The 18,916-nt window shown below is 26.7% G+C and overlaps 1 protein-coding gene across 11 annotated transcripts in view; it reads left to right on the forward strand.

Moving 5' to 3' along the window:
• The window catches only part of LOC129611613 (serine/threonine-protein kinase 32A), a 98,501-nt gene extending 87,381 nt beyond the window's left edge, over positions 1–11,120 (forward strand). For 10 of the 11 annotated variants that reach the window (XM_055524829.1, XM_055524910.1, XM_055524837.1 and 7 more), the window contains 2 exons: positions 8,376–8,557; positions 8,628–11,120. In XM_055524829.1, the coding sequence (XP_055380804.1) occupies positions 8,376–8,557; positions 8,628–9,320 (875 nt within the window). In that variant the 3' untranslated portion in view covers positions 9,321–11,120. The remainder of the gene's footprint in view (positions 1–8,375; positions 8,558–8,627) is intronic. The other variant, XM_055524898.1, reaches the window with a different exon arrangement.
• The last annotated feature ends 7,796 nt before the right edge of the window (positions 11,121–18,916 follow it).

Raw genomic sequence — 18,916 nt, forward strand, 5'->3', positions numbered from 1 at the left:
ATTTCTCAAACACTAAATGAATATTACAAAACAGGTAAAATACTGCTAATATTAAATCGTGAATTTTCTCTATCTTCAAAAAATGTTATTTGCTGGCAAATAACAAAAAATGTTATTTGTTATTTGTGGAAACTAAGGAAGTTTCCGAATTTTTTAGAAGGAAGCAAGATAGATACTCTATTAAATAAGTACTGCTTCTTCCAGTATTCAAATCTAGAACATTTAGACAAGAACGTGCCAGAAATATTTTGGTGTAAACTAATTGTAACGGAAAATGTATTGACTGTACATATTTTGTAAAATTTGTCCGTTTTCACGACGAATCGTCTTTACAGCATAGTTCAACAACAACAGAACATATACATATGTATTTTCTGACCTTAATGTTTACAATAAAGTTGGGTCAAACCAACGGTTTGTATTATAGCACTTTTCCCTTCAACAAGTAAAAATTCTGTTTTAAATACAGCCTATGTATACCTATCACACTATTGAAATTATTTTCATTCATACACAAAACTATTTCTAGGATTGCATATATTTAGGATGATGCATATATGCAGCCTTTGAAATAAAGCAAAAATTAATATAAAGTGGAGTTAACATAATGCTCAATTCTTAGGTTTAATTGTGTGAGTTAAGAAAAATAATTATATTTTTTAATGTCATCGAATTTACCGTTAACTTTTTGCTTTTATAGAAATTTGAAAAAGCTTGCGGTTTCGGAAATATAAGATGTCGAAAATTCAAATTTTACAAATTTCAAAAGGCAATATTTTGAGAGGGGGTGGAGATGGAAAAAAATTTTCATCTAACGAAATGAACTACTGGTTAATGTCTAAAAGCCCCAAAGCCCATTTCAAGCTTCTACAGGCTAGGGTGTAGAAGAAAAACGACATCAAAAATTTGGAAAAAAAGGACTTCAGATAACGATAAATTTGCACGGCCATTTTGTTTTTCGAAAGTTTAACTATAGTATATCGCGCTAGGAGAACCGCTGGTCTTTATGCGTTTGCGAAATTTCAAAAATGCTTATGGTTTCATTGCAACAAATAGTTAAAAAAGGCCATTTTTAGGGTTTGGCTGGGGTATAACTTCTAGAGGGGGGGAGATAGGTAAAAATTTTGTTCTACGGAAATAAGTTTCTAGCAAAGATCTATGTACGTATTAAATTTCAGCTTTCTATCTTCAAGGGTATAGAAGTTTTGTAAATAAAAAAGGGTCCACGGACGGACAGAGTGAAACTAATAAGCACTTTTTTTCAAAAAATTTTTGGAAAAGTGCTAAAAATAAAACTCATATTGTGGGATAAAGCAAGTTAATATTAATTATGGGTTTATTTGTACAGAATAGGACGACTTAGTATAATAATTCTATTTTAAAAGGTTGGATACATTTTGGACACATTTTTTTCTCGAAATTGGATTTGGATACATTTTATTTTTAGCGAATGGGAACACTGCCTGGATCCTGCTTTTTGGTGAATGTATTTGTGAAATTGCATATGTATTTTTGGCAAAATGACATTTCAGAAAAATCATTTTTTTTTGTTGTTTTTTTGGAAAATTGATGATTTTTGCCCATTTTCGTTTCAAGTTTTCGATACGAAAAGTTGACAAGAACCTCAAAATTTTTATACTAAAATGAAATTTGGAGTTTTTTAAACAACATGTCAAAAATTCAAATTTCAACTCAAAATTTGAACTATAATTTTGATTGAATATATTTTCTAGTTTTTTTCCACATTTTTTTGTCCATGTCAGACAACATATCTGAGAGAATTGAGAGTAAAAAATGATAATACAGTGAATAAAAAAAAAATTGGTGCTATATTTTTTAGTCTATGATACACGACTTAAAATAAAGTTAATACAACTTTTATTACATTTTCATTTAAGTTTGTAACTATTTGATTTTAAGTTTTGTAATTATGATAGTCCTTTTAAAATTTTATATATAACATAATAAAATAATTATAAAGAAACTTGCACAAGTTTTAAAGTTTCTGATGCGGTAGTTTAGGTAAATCAGTGAATTAGCCTTACTAACACTAATTAGCCTTAATGCTAACACTAACACTAATTTTCACATTTAAGGCTAACTAATTAGCTACCTATACACTTACACTAATACTAAGTTACAGTAGTTAGCTACACTAACACTAATTTTCACATTCAAGGCTAACTAATTAACCTATTAAACAATCGTGAAGAACGCATTATTAACCGAGAAATTAAAAATAACCTTAAAACAAGTGCTGCTAGTTAGCGGAAATAGTAAACACTCAACTTTCAAAATGTAAGGCAAGAAACAGTTCGATGGACTATTAGAAATCAAGCTTGCAATAGTAGAGTTGCGAGGAAAGCCCTTTTCATAATAAGAAAAACAGAATGAAGCGCTTAGAATTTGCAAGCCAGCACAAAGAACAAGACTTTGAGTTTTAAAAGCACGTAATTTTTACCAACAAAAAAAATTTAATGTTTTTGATTCTGATGGCAGACAATTGTTTGGAGAAAATCTAATTCAGAACTTTTGACTATGAATTTATAACCAACTGTAATACATGGTGGAGGTTCAGTGATGGTGTAGGGGTGTTTTTAACACCTGGAATAAGAAACTTGGCTATAATAGAAGATCATTATGAAATAAGATAAATATATTGATATCTTAAAGATAAATTTAAAAGAAAGCGCTTAGCGCTCGGGAATCGAAGAAAGTTTCAAACTTTATTTAGATAATGATCCCAAGCACACTGCTTATAAAACCCGATCACGGTTACTTTTAATTTTCTGAAAGTTGTACTGACACCTCCCAAGTCTCCGGATATTGATCCGATTGAAAATTTATGGCAACATTTAGACAACCGAGTTCGAAAACATCAAATATCGAGTGTAAACATGTTAAAAACCAAGTTAGTAGAAAAATAGGCCCAAATTTCAGCTGGCATCACAAAAAAATTTGTTAAGTCAATGCCAAATCGATCAAAAGATGTCATTCAGAATAAGGATTATGCAACAGAGTACTAGACTTAGGATTAGATTAAGTTTGTGCTTTTAATAATATAATTAATGTAATGCTATACAAATACGACTGTGATTTGAATTTGTTCAAAAGAATTTTTTTTTTTTTTTTTTTTTTTTTTTATTTTAAACTTTATTTTATCCTTAAAACAATTATACTTGACTTAGCCTAGAAAAGTTTACAAAAACGGCTCTATAGCTTGTATTTTTTTTAACAACATCTAAATTGAAAACTAAATTTTTATGTTGATGTACTTATGGTAATCCTATTTTTATTACGCTATTTTGGTATTAATTTTTTATTTTTTTTTTTGTTCAAATGACTTTATTGGAAAATCCGGGAATAAAAAACCAATAATTATTTTGTAAAGAAAAATAAAACTTAACCTACCCTAACCTAACTTACATCCTAATTAAAACTATTTGTACTACTACACAGTACTTGCTTATCACTAACTATTGTCCAACCACCAATATTTTTTATGTATACATTTGTCCCTATCTGAAGTTGACATTTCATATTTTAAATTTTCCCTGTTTATGTCATCTGGGTTATATTCAATGGCCTTGCACGTAGCCCGTCTATTATAGTGATATAACAGGGGGACGTGCCCTTGGCCCTGAATATAGCCATGTTGATCTAAAAAGACAAAATGCTCAGGGGCTATGAATCCTGTGAGCAACGTCTTTCTAATGTACTCCCCATTGTGGTATGTTCAAAAGAATTTGTTCAATGAATTGAAAAAAATTTTTCATTCATTGAAATAAAATCATTCATTGAAAAATATTTTTCATTCACAATTTTGTTTGTTAAATGTGATTTAATTTTTATTTTTGTTTACCACTATTATTAAATAATAAAACTTGATTAAAATATTTACAAAATAAATTTCACATTTTCTGTTTTACTAAATAGAATTAAAATACGATTGCTGTACGAATACGAATGAGAGTCTCTGTACATATAAAGCTTAGTTTATAAGCCACAAATTTTAGACGAAAACTTTAATTTTTCCTAACTTTAAAATACAAGTCGCAACTTCTTTTATACACTGTTTCATTTCTCAGACAATTTTTGAAATAAAAAGCCAAACTTTATTCGTTAATTTAAAATTACGAATAAAATTTCGCTATGTACAATCATTTAAGTACATAAATAAATAAATTTTTACTTTTTGCACTTTTCCAAAAAAATTTTGAAAAAAAGTGCTTATTAGTTTCACTCGGTCCGTCCGTCCGTCCGGCCGTGTGCCTGTTTACAAAACTTCTAGATCCTTGAAGATAGAAACCTGAAATTTTATATGTACATAGATCTTTACCAGAAACTGATTTCCGTAGAACATAATTTTTAGATATCTCCCCCCTTTTAAAAGTTATACCCCCCAAAAATTTAAAAATGTTTCAACTATTTACTGTAGTAAACCATATGCATTTTTCAAATTTTACAAACTCAGAAACACAATGGGTTGCTTCTTCTATCGCGGTATACTATAGTTAAACTTCTAGTAATATAAAGTATATTACTAGAAGGGTATACTATAGAAAAAACAAAATGGCCGTTCAAATTCACCGTTATTTAAAATCCGCTTTTTTTGCAAATTTTTTATGTTGTTTTTCTTCTAAACCTCAGGTTGTGGGAGCTTGAAATTTTAGTAGCTTTTAGGCACTAATAAACAGTTTATTTCGTTGGAAGACAATTTGTTTCCCATTTCCACCCCCTCTCAAGTTATCGCCTCTTGAAATTTGTAAAATTTTAATTTTGGGCGCCTTATATTTCCGAACCCGTAAGGTTTTTCAAATTTCTATAAACGCAAAAAGCTTTGTGAATTTTCAAATAATATTTCCAAATAAATTTCATAACATTAAAAAATTTAATTATTTTTTTTAACTCACGCAACTAACTCTTAAAATCGAGCATTATGTTAACCCCTCTTTAAATAAATTTTTGCTTTATTTCAAAGGCTTTATAAATCGTTCATCCTAAATATATGCAATCTTAGAAATAGTTTCATATATAAATGAAAATAATTTTAATAGTGTGGTAGGTATACGTAGATTGTTTTTCAAAACAGTATTTTCACTTGTTGAAGGGAAAAGTGCTGCAACACAAACCATTGGTTTGACCCAACTTTATTTTTTATTCAAATAAGCTTTGAAAAAGAATCATTTATTGATATTATTTTTTTAGAACCGTTTATAATTTAATTTCACTTACGCCAAAAAGTGAATTTTTGGTTATTAAAATCAAAAAATCAAGTTTAAATGATTGAAATAAATCTGATCATACCTACTTAAAACATAGTTAATTAAATTACCTTGTTGTTGAATTTATAAAACAAAAAGCGAAAAGTTTAGTTCCAAGCTTTAATTCTATAATTGATCCTGCATTCAGCATGATAAGATTACAAGAGAATAATTTATGATGCACAATGTGCAATGCTAATTACATTTTGTTCACAATAAAAAGAAGAATTATTATATAAAATATATATAATATTTTATTCACAATATAAGGGGGTGGGGGGGGGGGGCAATCGCTTAGGACCGTGCCTGATTACATAAGTTTATTATATATATGTATGTACATAGATCAGAATAAAAATGAATCAACGCTTACAAAAATCACGAGAAATATAATTAAATGTGCCTGTTTAGATATATTTTTATTCGTTTTGACGTTCAATATTCTAATCCCAATACTTTCATAAATTTGGCTTTTTGTAATGTATGTATAAACATATTTACATACTTACATTTAAAAAAACAATAATACTTATTCTTATATCAAGTCCATAAAATATTAAAGTGATTCTTCGCAATGTTATTTCGAAATTATATTTTATGATATTAATAATATTTTAGATATGTACATACTTTTTCATTCCCCATAATGTGAAGTAAACGGCAATCACATTAATATAAATTAAATTAAAAATATCTTTTACTTTTGCTGAGATATTTATTATAAAAGAGAGAAACCGCGTGAAACATATAGCGAAAAAATTGCAAATTTAATTATGTCATTTTTATATTATTTTTATCTGGAACAATGAGTACTTAGTACGCTATTGTGCCAGATAAAAAAACTTGTAAATAATCAAAAAGGCTAGAGCAAAATTAATGGTTAGTCGTTTTCGACTAGTTTTATAGTTTATTTTGAGAAGGGTGTTTTTTAGTGGATTAAAGTTCCACACTACTGCTTTTCCTCTGGCAGTGTCTTTCGAGATTTTTCACCCTTCCTCTCGGTAAAAAAAAAGAGAAAAAAAAAAATTTTTATATTAGATAAAAAATCCTTTTGATTAAATACATAAAAACGTAAGAAACAAAACTTATTTACAAATAATATTGAAATATTTTAATATATGTATGTTGAATATTGAAATATTTAATGTGTACTATGTATATACGCAAATTAATACAATATAAACATAATATTACATTCCTATACACTAATCCCTCGCTTAACGGAAGCTCTTTATACGGAATTTTGATTTTACGGAATACAAAAAATGCAAATGCAAACCAAAATCTCTTTTTACAGAAAAAAAAATCGATTCAAAAAACCAAGTTAGCGCAGAGGTAGGACCAGTTGATTTGTACGACCAGTTCTATCTGTTCAGAGCTAAGGTGATTTTTTTTTGGGTAGGAGTCACGGAGGAAAGAGGCAGGTAGCGCCGTCTTTCTTCGTCTTTCGAGATTTTTTCATCTAGTAAGAAAGAAGTGATATTCTTTTGATCCGTTTTATTTCTGTTCTGCGTTTCTATTGTTAAATTAGTTATAAGATTTTGATTATTTATTATACATATTTAAAATATAGTTTTCCTTCTTCTTATCTGTTATGGCAAATATGTCATTTATGTATCAGTACCAGATTCTTGGAAATTTTCAGCGATAGCATGAAAAGGGTTTATCATGTTCTTTTCATATTTTTGTGTATGAAATTCATGAAACTCAGTGGTTCATGAATTTCATACACAATTTTGTAGCATTTAATGGCTTTTTTGTCACTAATATCACTATTGTAGTTAAACTTATTATTTACGTTAAATACTACTTTAATTGGAATATTAGGGTATAAGATTTTTATTCCAATGAGTTTTTAATACGTAAATTTGGTGGTGCTACTATTTTTGTAAAAACCTGTATTAACCATTTGATAATTTTTTGTGTAGCAAAATTTACTTTAGAAACTATGTGGCGAATTTTTATTCGAGATTTATTATTTTGTTTTTAAACCTTAATGTTTTGGTACTGTAGATTTCGAGTGGATTTTAATGTAAAATATGTACCATTTTAAAAATTTAAATATCAAAGAAATTCTTTACATACAATTTTTTGTGCCCTTTATGGTTTTTCGTAAAAGACTTTTCTATAATTTGTTAAAATTACCTTCTTCTATTATTATTTTCGTACCATACGTTCATGATAATCTTACAATTATCAACTTTTGTATGAACAGATCTTTCGATTTTAAAATTTTTATTATTTCTGCGTCCTTGTTGTTACACTTAGATTTAAGTTTATTTTTGTTGCAAACTTCGTTGTTGAGATTACGTTTTACTTAATTTCTAATTTTACCTTTTTATGTCGTCTAATTGTTTTTTTATTCCTGTTATTGAACATGCATTTTTGATTTTGATTTTGAAACACATTTCAATCTTTTATTCAACAAATTGAGTTAGTTGTTTATAGTTTCGTCTGATAAGTTCATAATATAGTCAAGCATTAATTTTTTTTTTACATACATATCATAATTTAGGCGATAATTATTTCCTTTCAATAACTAAATTGATAAAATTGACATCGTTCATAATGTTATAGACTATAACTCTCATGTTAGATTTTTTTCTTTTTATAATCTTTTTATAACACAAAATGTTTACAAATTTTGCTTCAACTAAACTACTGGACGACGCGAAAGATAATTGAACTTTCGTATGCTGTAACAATTTCTTATACCGCGTTATATGTTCAGAACGTTATTTAAGGACAATTTCATCCCTAAATTTCTTAAAATCTATTAGACCCGGCTTGAACATAGTAAAATAATATTATATTACCTGCAAATACAACAAACATAATAAAACAAAATCATAAATTTTTGTTCAAAAACGGAGAAGCTTCATTTTGAAGAAAGTCCCAAGAAAGCATGAAATTCAAAATATCACGAAAATCCGATGTTGAATTTGAAATATATCAAAAATTGAGAACATTTAGATTGTTAACATTAGGATATTTTGTATTTATTATTTACATATATATACTATAGACACATTTATATATATATATACATACATATATATATTTATTATTCAGTATTTTGATACTTCGTTTATTTTTTTTTATCTAATTTAGCAGGTTACAGTTTTCCAGTAGATTGGTGGTCCCTAGGTGTAGTTGCATATGAAATGCATGCTGGTACAAGGCCTTTTATTATACATTCCAATACACCCCTAACTGAAGTTAAAACAATTTTGAATTCATCAGTACATTACCCCAGATATTGGAGTAGTGATTTTGTAGATCTTTTAAATAAGGTACAATTTTTATTAATAATAAGTGTAAAAAATGAATCAAATAAACCTTAATTGTTGTCACTCTTTTTAGCTTTTAAATGTTTTACCAGGAGCTCGTTTAAGTTCGCAAAATGAATTGAAGAAAACACCTTTATTACGTAATATTGATTTTAGAACGGTTTTAAAAAAACGTATTCGACCCCCTTTTAAACCGCCACAAGATCATTTAAATTGTGATCCTTGCTTAGAATTAGAAGAAATGATAGTTGAAACAAAACCATTGCATAAAAAAAAGAAACGTTTAGCCAAACAAAGATCACAGCAACGTGATGGTGGTGGTACTGTTGATCCAGAAAGTAATTTTATAAAAGAATTTTTAGTTTATAACCGTTATAAAGAAATGAAAAGACGTGCAATGGAAAGAAAAGAAAATGAGTGGCAAAAAGAATTAGATTTAGCGATGGCCAATTCCGTTGTCAATTGTTTAGCACCTATTAAAGAAAAACGTGAAATAATCAAAGTAATTAATCCCAGTAATGGAAATAGCAGCTCTAGTAATAATGATGGCATTACAATTGGTGCTACTGGTATCAGCGAAGGATTAAATTCTGCAATTGATAGCTTATGTATTAGTAGTAAAGGTCCAATAATTAGTTTAGGCAAAGAATCAACAACACCACCCCAAACAACAACTTCAGCAGCTAAAAAAGAAAATGAATCTATTGAATATATTGATCGAACACCATCACCTCGATCATCCACAGCAAACAACCCAACATCTTAAAATTAAATGTAACAACAAAAGGGGAAATAGAATAGCATTTTTTTAGAATTAAGAAAAAAATTATTTCTTCTTATTTTTATATCATAATCTTGTTCAAAGTATACAACTTAAATTGATGCTCAAGAAAAGACTCGTCTTTATTATCAAAAAATTTCGATGCTATAAGCGATAGTTAAAATTTATAAATATCAATTTATTTTAGCAAAATCAACTGATAGGTATAAAAATTTTATTTATTTGAGAAACACCAAAAACCTTTAAACAATTTCTTTGTTTTATTAAATCTTAAAATCCTTATGAACCTGAGTTTGTTTTCTAATAAAGTTAGGTCAAATAAATGGTTTGTATGTAACACTTTTCAGTTCAACAATTGAAAATACTGCTTTTAAATACAGTCATGTATACCTACCGCACTATTAAAATTATTTTCATTCATAAACGAAACTACTTCTAGGATTGCACATATTTAGGATGAACGATTTATGTAGTTTTTGAAATAAAGCAAAAATTAATCTAAAAAGGGCTTAACATTTGCGTGAGTTAAGAAAAATAATATATTTATATTTTTTGATGTCATGGAATTTATCGTTAACTTTTTGCGTTTATAGAAATTTTTAGCTTGCGGTTTCGGAAATATAAGGCGTCAAAAATTTAAATTTTAGAAATTTCAAGAGGTGATAACTTGAGAGGGAAGGGGAGTCAAAAATTTGGAAAAAGCGGATTTTAGATAACAATAAATTTGAACGGGCATTTTGCTTTTTCAAAATTTAACTATATTATGCCGCGAGAGGAGAAGCAAGCCGCTGCCATTCTGTGTTTGCAAAATTTGAAAAATGCTTAGAATTTCACTGCAACAAAAAGTTAAAAAATACCATTTTTAGGGTTTTTAGTAAAGATCTATTTACATATTGAATTTCAGCTTTCTATCATCAAGGGTGTGGAAGTTTTGTAAACATGTCCACGGATGGACGGACAGAGTGAAACTAATAAGCACTTTATTTCAAATTTTGTTTTTGGAAAAGTGCTTAAAACTAAACATGTCCAAATTCTGAATTTTTATCAAATCATTTCATTTATTGAACTTGTTCTATACCCTTAAAGATCTATTCAATATGCAATTACAAAAGTAATAGTAATTTTTTGAATTTGAAAACTTGATTTTATATTAATTTTTTTTTCCCGGGTAGAAAATTTTGAATAATAAAATTATCATATTTTAAATAGATTTTAATTTTATCAACAATTATCTATAGCAGCCTATACTAACATAATTGTGCGATGAAAGGCGATAAATGATTTTGATAACCAGCTCATTTATTTTTTCGTGAACTACTTATGTAGCGTGTGCTAGAAACAATTGATAATAAGGAAGAATGAATATGTATTATATAAAAATTAAATATTTAAATTATAGCACTTTAATTTTAAAATTAATTTACTAAAAAAATAGGTATCACTCACATTCTTGAGAAATCATAAAAACCAATCGTTGAATATTTTGAAGTAATAATTGCATTTAAATAATATATGTATGTACATATATTAGACGTAAGATAATTTTTTATTTATTAGAAATTAAAACTGGTAATTTAAGCTAATAAATTTATTTTAAATACATAATTTTAATAATATTTAGATATTTAGGATTCAATTACATTATATAATAAATTTTAAGTAAAAAAACAAATAACAGCACCAACACCCTAGCACAAAATATAGGTTTCTATTATACTTATAGCAACATAAAACTTTAAATACATTTAATTAATATTGGAAAAAAAAATTAACAAAAAAAATCAGATTCTGTATAAGACAAGAAAATAATATAAGTATTTAATTATTAAAGACTTTAAAAAACATATTCAAAACAAAAAATCTTTAAATTAAGAAAAATAAGATTTTCTTATTGCTCTATACTTTTTTCACCTATACCCTAGAAATTATAACAAATTGCCAAAAATGTCAATGTTGTAGAGGAGTTTCAGATAAAGTGGCAAATAACGTCAGGCATTTTTCCTGTATATAAGTAAATGCTATAGCTTCGGAACCATGCGACATAGAGATTGGGTAGCGGCTTTGCAGGTTCTATGTTATATGTTCTATTGAAATAATGTTTTAGTTTAAAAAAAACAATAAAGACATCCCTTTTGCTTACTTAATTTTTTTTATTTTGGTTATTATAAGAGAAATAAGCAATTAAAGGCATTTAATTGTTCCTTTTTTTGTTTATAACTGAAGCTTTTAACTGAAATCTTAAAATTATTATTTTCTTTTTTTCGTAATTTAACTCAATAGTCACTACCCTTTGTAATGGCAATGAAGAAGTCTGATTGTTCTTCAATCAATAAACAACAAAGGTCTGTATCGATTGAATTTCTATAAATTTTAGGATTTAACATAATTTGACATTTAACAATTAATCAGCTCACAATATGCCACTTTGACATGAAAATTTTCAGGAATGCCAGGAATAGAAAAATTAAATAAAAAAAAAAATCTTATCTAACAATATTTACATGCAGTTGTGCTTTAACTATGGTTACTTTTAACAGAGTCTTGCATTTACCCGCATCGCATATACACTAGTAAATATTGTAGAGTACTACATGTTCAAAAAGTGGGGCTAAATTTTTGATTCCTTTTGCATGTTGCTTATGCGCGTTCAACTGTTCTTAGTTTATTTTCCAATTTAAAATTTTTCTTTGCCTTGTTATCTTAAAATGTAGGTACATACATTATTATCTATATCATTACTATCTGTAATCAGCTCAATATTATTAGATAATTATTATATCTAATAATCAGCTAATTTTATAATACATACTTATACCTTTATTGAAATTAAACAAATTATAGGATTCTTTTCAAATTATACATACATACATACATATATTGAATTCTTTTCGTGCATGTAGTGGAAAGTTTTATTATTGAAAATTTTTATTACATCACGTTTTTTTTATCGTTTATGTATATACATATATATACATATACACCTATTGAGTTTTCTACCAAATCTCTAACCGTTAACACATTAACAGTTAGTGTATGATATCTCATCAATTACATTTAAATTTTTTTATAGAGGTGACTTTTTCAATAGTTTGTTAAGAAACCTATAAACAAAAATAGATTATACACTACTTTTTATGCCTATAAATAAAGACTTCAAAAAACATAAATTTAAGATTAAATTAGCTATTGAATTTATGATTATTATTAAAATATTTATTATGAATTTAATGTCATTCATGCAATTTTCAACAATACCACCAATCATGAATTTTATTTAAATAAAATGGAAAAATTTCATTTGTAAATTACAAGTGTAAACTAGAAATAAATTTTTATTTGTACATACATACATACGTAGATAATATAAAACCGTGCATTGTGAAATTTTATTTTTTTAGTAATAAATTCAATTAGCATAACATTTTAATCATAATTTTAATCGAAATTTTCTATTTAGTATACATACATTATAAAAAGGAATTGGAACTTCATGGAAAATACAATGTTTGTTAATTACAAAAAATAAACATATATACGAGTACATATGAATGTACATACATATACATACATATGTAAGTAATTTAGTAACTTTTGTTCAATACTTTAATATTAGGTCTGCCTGGGATAAGATAATTTTTAAAAACTTTATAAATTTTTTGCATGCAAACTGTCTGGGATAATACTTTTTGAACAAAAATGAAAGAAAATGATGACATTCTCATTTTCTCGATGTTTAAAGTTTTTTCAAGTTTTGTAAAGTAAAATACAGTGTCTTAAAAACTTTTCTGATCTTACAGCTGTCAAATCATATGTTTTTCTTGGTCATGTCTGAAGGTTTTATTTCAAAACATTTCAATTAAAAATAAATCAAAATAACTAAAAAGGTTTCACAAATGGTTTTTTCTAACTTTAACACTTTTATAATCCAAAATCAAAATTTTCGGATTTTAGTATAACCATAAAATATTTGTTTATGCTTGATAACTACTTTGAAATTTGACGTTTATCACTTATTTATAAAGTTTTCAAAAGTTTTTCCAAGTTTTCTGTCTAGTTTATTTTTTTTTAAGTGAGTTTTTTTTTTAACAGAAATTTCGCCATTGTCTCTCTTTTTAAAGTTTTTGCAAGTTTTATCCCAGACATAATAGGTCTATTATGAAAATGTAAAGTACATTTGCTTTATTCCTTTGATTCTTTATAGCAGTAATTGCTTACTAACAATTTTATTGTAGTTACAAGCCATTTGTAAACTAAATTGTACATACATACATATGTACATATTTTATGTAAAACTTATTATTAATATAAGACACAATTCCCTTTTCGAAATTATTAAAATTGCTTTCTACTTTTAATTCTAAGGGCAGACCAATGAATACATTTTTTTAATGATGAATACATTTTTTTAACGTGAAATGTATTATTTTTTAATTTATGTATATACATATATACATACATAGTTATGACTATGTGCTTTATGCACGTATTTTCTATTATATGTACATATGTATGTATTTATTTAAATGTTTATGATATTTATCCTTCACGATTTTCTTCCATTTTCATATTTGGATTCTGCATAAGTAAAAGTAATAAAAAGTTAATTTTCACTAAATTTATGTACATATGTACATATTATGTACATTATGTAAGTATGTATGTATGTATATGTAAGCATGTATATCAAAGAAATTTAAAACAACTTTATCAATCTTCACAAAATTTTATAGAAACTCAAAAATTTTTATAGAATTAAACAAAGATGATCAAAAATAAAGCAATAAAATTGCATTTTTGATTTTGAAATTATGTTAAGAATATTATGATGACTAAAATTGGAGACAGACACGTGCATATACGTCTATGTATACATAATGCATCTCCTCCCTCCCCTTCACCCCCTCCCAACCTCGTCATCCTTATAATTTGTATATGAGTCGAAAATTTTTAGGTTAAGTGAAATTAAGTTTTATGAGGCTTCTGGCTAGAAAATAAACTAAATTATGTTTGAAGTTAATTTAATACTATCTTTCTGTTATGGAGGCCTGACAATCATAATCACATCATTATTTTCAGAATAGATTTATTAACCTAATCTGCCTTCAAATTTAGCTTTATATATACACACATATATACATACATATGTAGGTTGTGATGATTTAAGTATTTCTATAATTTTTTATTTTAATTTCTATTAATATTAAGTAGCTGATTTTTTGAGACACCATTCAAAAAGTTATGAGGTTTAATTATATGTAAGTTTAATTCGACTATGGCACGGTTTAATCAACTTTTAGGATATACCAGGCCTCGGGAAGTAACCTTTTAGCGAGCCTGTTTTACATTTTTCACCATATCTACGGAACGAATTGATGGAATTTCTTGAAATTTGATATTTGAGTTCTGGTTGTTACCGAAACTTACTAGCGAGCATTTCAGAAAATTCCGGTAGCACAAAGCGAAACTCAACTATGAGCCAAATTTACATTTTTCTATGTATGTTAACCATAAGCTTACTAATGTCCTAAAAATTGGAAAGAAGTATTTAACAGACATTTTTATAATATTCTGTAACACTTTCACTTAACTAGACAATACACATTGCGATTGGTTATGTGCTGACCAAATCAGTAAAACAAAAATATAATCTTAAAACATAAAACAAACCTTTTGATTTTTCTATTAACTTCAGTTTGTAGGATTAAGTATGTACATAAGTATGTATGTATGTATATCATAATAATATATCCCAGTCACTTTTAGTCACAGAAGAAGCAAGACTTAAAAGTTTTTGATGTTAAATGTTAGAAAATAAATTGGTGACAGAAAAAAGTATAAATAACAAATTATAATTTAGAGTAGGAAAGATGTCTTCGTACTTTATTTGGTTTTTGGGTAAAAGCAGAGTAAAGAAGAAAATTAAGAAAATTAATTTTCCATCACTTGATTAAAATTTGAAGTTGCTGAGGATTGGTAATTTTTACACTGAATTAATAAAATTGCTCAATATTGCTATTAAAATATCTAATTATACTTACATCTTCTTTTTTTTTAATTTTAATTTTCAGCAACTTTTATATCTCTGCCGACAACAAAATATACGCGGCAAAATCTAACAAAAAAATGTGAAAATAGTGAAACGCGCGTTCAGTAGAATAGCAAATCTGTCACCTCACACATTTTAATGTGCGACGCGTGTAGAATTATCTATACAATATTATTTATAGAAAGATAGATGAAATATAGGCGAATACTTAAAAACGGCCCAAAAAAAACTTAGAAATAAAAAAAATAATATTTGAAAATTTTGTAAATGAACTTTCTGACGTGCCCAAAAAGGTTTTTACCAATTCGTAATTTAAAAAAAAAAGAATAACTTTTAAGGTGGATTCACTGGTCGAAGAGCTGATGTATTTTGTATGAAAATTTGAATTTTTGACATTCCCATTCAGTATTCTTTCTCTCTCTGAAAAAGTTGATCGAATTCAACTTTAGTGCAGAGTTTTGTTAAAGGTAGATTCAAAAGTGGCATAAAGTTGCAATTTAAATTTGAACTTTGAAGCAGAAACAACTATAGATATGGAATTTTAAAAAATTTTTTTAAAATTTAATCTGTGGCGCGAAAAACGTTCTAAATTACAAAATTTCGAATGTTATATTTTGATAAAAAAAATGTTCGTTATCCCATTCTCTACATTTCTCTGAAACATGATAACGGTCCGTCACACTTCTAAAGCATTGTTTTTGACTTTCAAAGTTGGCAGTTTGTGGCAAAGTATATTTATAATGAAAGTATATCTATAAACAAGTAATTCGACTCTCCGTTTACACCACACTAATGCAATCACTCACCAATATTTGTATACAAAAAATTCACTTAGCTAAAAGAGTTAAGCAGTATACCTTCTTATTTTCATTTTTATACATAAGAATTTTTGGGAGACAAAAAAGTACGCAATAGATGTCTACCTCAGGACTTCTTAAACTGTGGGTCGCGACCCCCCAGAGGTGGCGAGACTACTGAAAGGGGGTCAAAAATTGTTACAAAAGTTTATTTTTTTTATTGTTGAATATATATATAGTTTTATGTCATTCTATTTATTGTGTTTTATTACGACCGATATCCCATCAACGTTTCCAATTATATATGTATATGTGAAATTAATGGGTACGTAATTACGTATTCTTTAATCCTTATTTTATTTACATTGTAAAATAGTGCGATAATACATCTACATCTACGGTTAATGTATATTTCATTATATGGAGAAGGGGGTCGTTTAAAATTTCCTAAGCTTAAAGGGGGTCGCTATATAAAAAATTTTTAAAGCGGGAGTTTTATTTCTGGAACTTATTGCAGTTCAAAAATTCTTATCTGTGTAAAAACGAAAATAAGAGGGTATACTGCTTAACTGTTTTAGCTAAGGGAATTTTTCTATACAAATTTGGTGAGTGATTGCATTAGTGTGATGTAAACGGAGAGTCGAATTACTTATTAATAGATATATGTACATATTTTGGTTTGTGGAAAAACGTTTTAAAATAAAAATGTCATGTCCGAAAATTGTGTAGATCGCTTAGTAAAAAAAAACAATAGAGGCAAAAAACGAAAAGTAAGTGCCTCAAACGGGAAATATAAAAGGATAAGCAATAGTGGAAAAAATTATGTGGCAAAAAGAGGATAAGTGGTTTCATCAAAAAGTGCTCCTGAACAGATTCCTGGAAACCGTTCTAACTGTAATTTCTACTGTGTTACGTATTTATATTTATTATATTTAATAATTTAGTTGGCAACTTGTAAACATAAATTTAAGTGCCGCGAACTTACAATAATTAAATAAATTCTACAATATGAATCATAATTAACAAACTATGTTTATATTTTTAAATGGTGGTATATATATATGTATATGTATGTAATGCTCAACAATTGATCGAATATTTTTTTGTCTATACGTTGGAGATTTATAAAGGCTTCTTCATCTCTTAGCCTCACCTCCTGAACCAAATTATTATAAAATCCTTTGGTCGATCTTTCCTTTAAAATAGGTGTGCCCTCAAATCTTTTAGCTCCAATTGCCTTTTTTTCGGATTTTTATGTAACATTAACATAATTCCAACGGCGCCTTCATTAAATTAATTTTTGTTAACTGCATAATCATTGTATTCTTATCCGTTGTGTTTAAAAATTTCTTTACACTCCTATTATATTTTTAATTGTTTTCATAAATTTTAAAATACAATTTTTGTCAAACAAATATAAAAAAAATCAACTCAGCTTTTTTCAGACGAACCAATGAACCATTGAGAGAAAATATAGTTCGACTTTAAATTGCTCAGCTCTAAAAAGACGAACCTTTAGCCGATTATGAAAATGAGCCAGATTTTATTGTAAACATTAATGCAATAAATCGGGAAAGCCAACAACCATCGTTGACATCAAATTATAGTTCTACTGGTACCTACATATCCAAATAATACTAAAATTTAAATTGACATTATATGACGCATTCAATCCAGTATTATTTCACATTTAAATTTAATTACATTCTTCTGTGATAGAATCATAGAAAAGAAATATGTAATCAAATGTTATACTACTTAATTGCAGTCTTATCCTATTGGTACTTTTTCAAAATAATTTAAATTTACATTAGTAATATCGTAAATATATAAACAAGATACATATCTTAATAGTATAATATTTTATTTAGTAGGGTAAAATATGCAGTAATAATCCCCATTAGTTTTGAAACAATTAAGGTTAGTCGCACAGGGGATGGTAGCAGAATATACATAGGTGATTATGTATTAAATGCAATGTACAAAATCAATAACACTAGCAATAACATGGCTATGAAGTGAAAATCTGTGAAGTAAATTCCATAAAAGTATACATATACAAAAATATTTATTTACTTTCAGGACAAATTTTTCTGCTACCACCGCAGCTCTGCTTAGTTAAAGCAGAAATGTTTAAATACAACAAAAAGAATCATTTTCTTTTCATAAAAACGTAAAATGCTTTATTTTTTTTTAGTTTTTTATAAATATTATATATTTTTTTATGCAAAATTTCGTTTTATTCTTAGATATAAAGTTTAGTACAAAAATGTTTTTATTTTTAATTCAATTGTGTAGTCTCATTATATTGATATCAATTTATAAAAAAAAATTTTCAAAAATATAGTTCATTCCTTTTAATACAAAATTTGGATTTATTTTTATTTTCTTTTAATTTCTGTTAGTCAGTATTTATAAGTTATTTTTGTTTTTATCGCATGCAGCAGTTTTGGAACATAAAATTTTTATCTTAATTTTATAAGTGTTTACATCCATTATTTAACAAATGCGACTTTCATTTAAGAAAAGTTGCAGTTATTTTTTTTTTGTTTTTTTAATTATTTATAAAATATTATATTTCTTTAAAATTGTTTTATTTTTAATATTTTGCTTTATACAATCTTGTGTAGTGCTTATTGTTCGAATTTTATTAAAATCTACAGTTTATATAAAAAAATTTAATATTATTTTGGCTTCCATAAATTGTTTTCAAGAATCTTGTACGTAAAAAATAATTT

The sequence above is a fragment of the Condylostylus longicornis genome, unplaced genomic scaffold (assembly GCF_029603195.1).
Source record: "Condylostylus longicornis isolate FDR11 unplaced genomic scaffold, ASM2960319v2 ptg000004l, whole genome shotgun sequence".
Classification (NCBI taxonomy): domain Eukaryota; kingdom Metazoa; phylum Arthropoda; class Insecta; order Diptera; family Dolichopodidae; genus Condylostylus; species Condylostylus longicornis.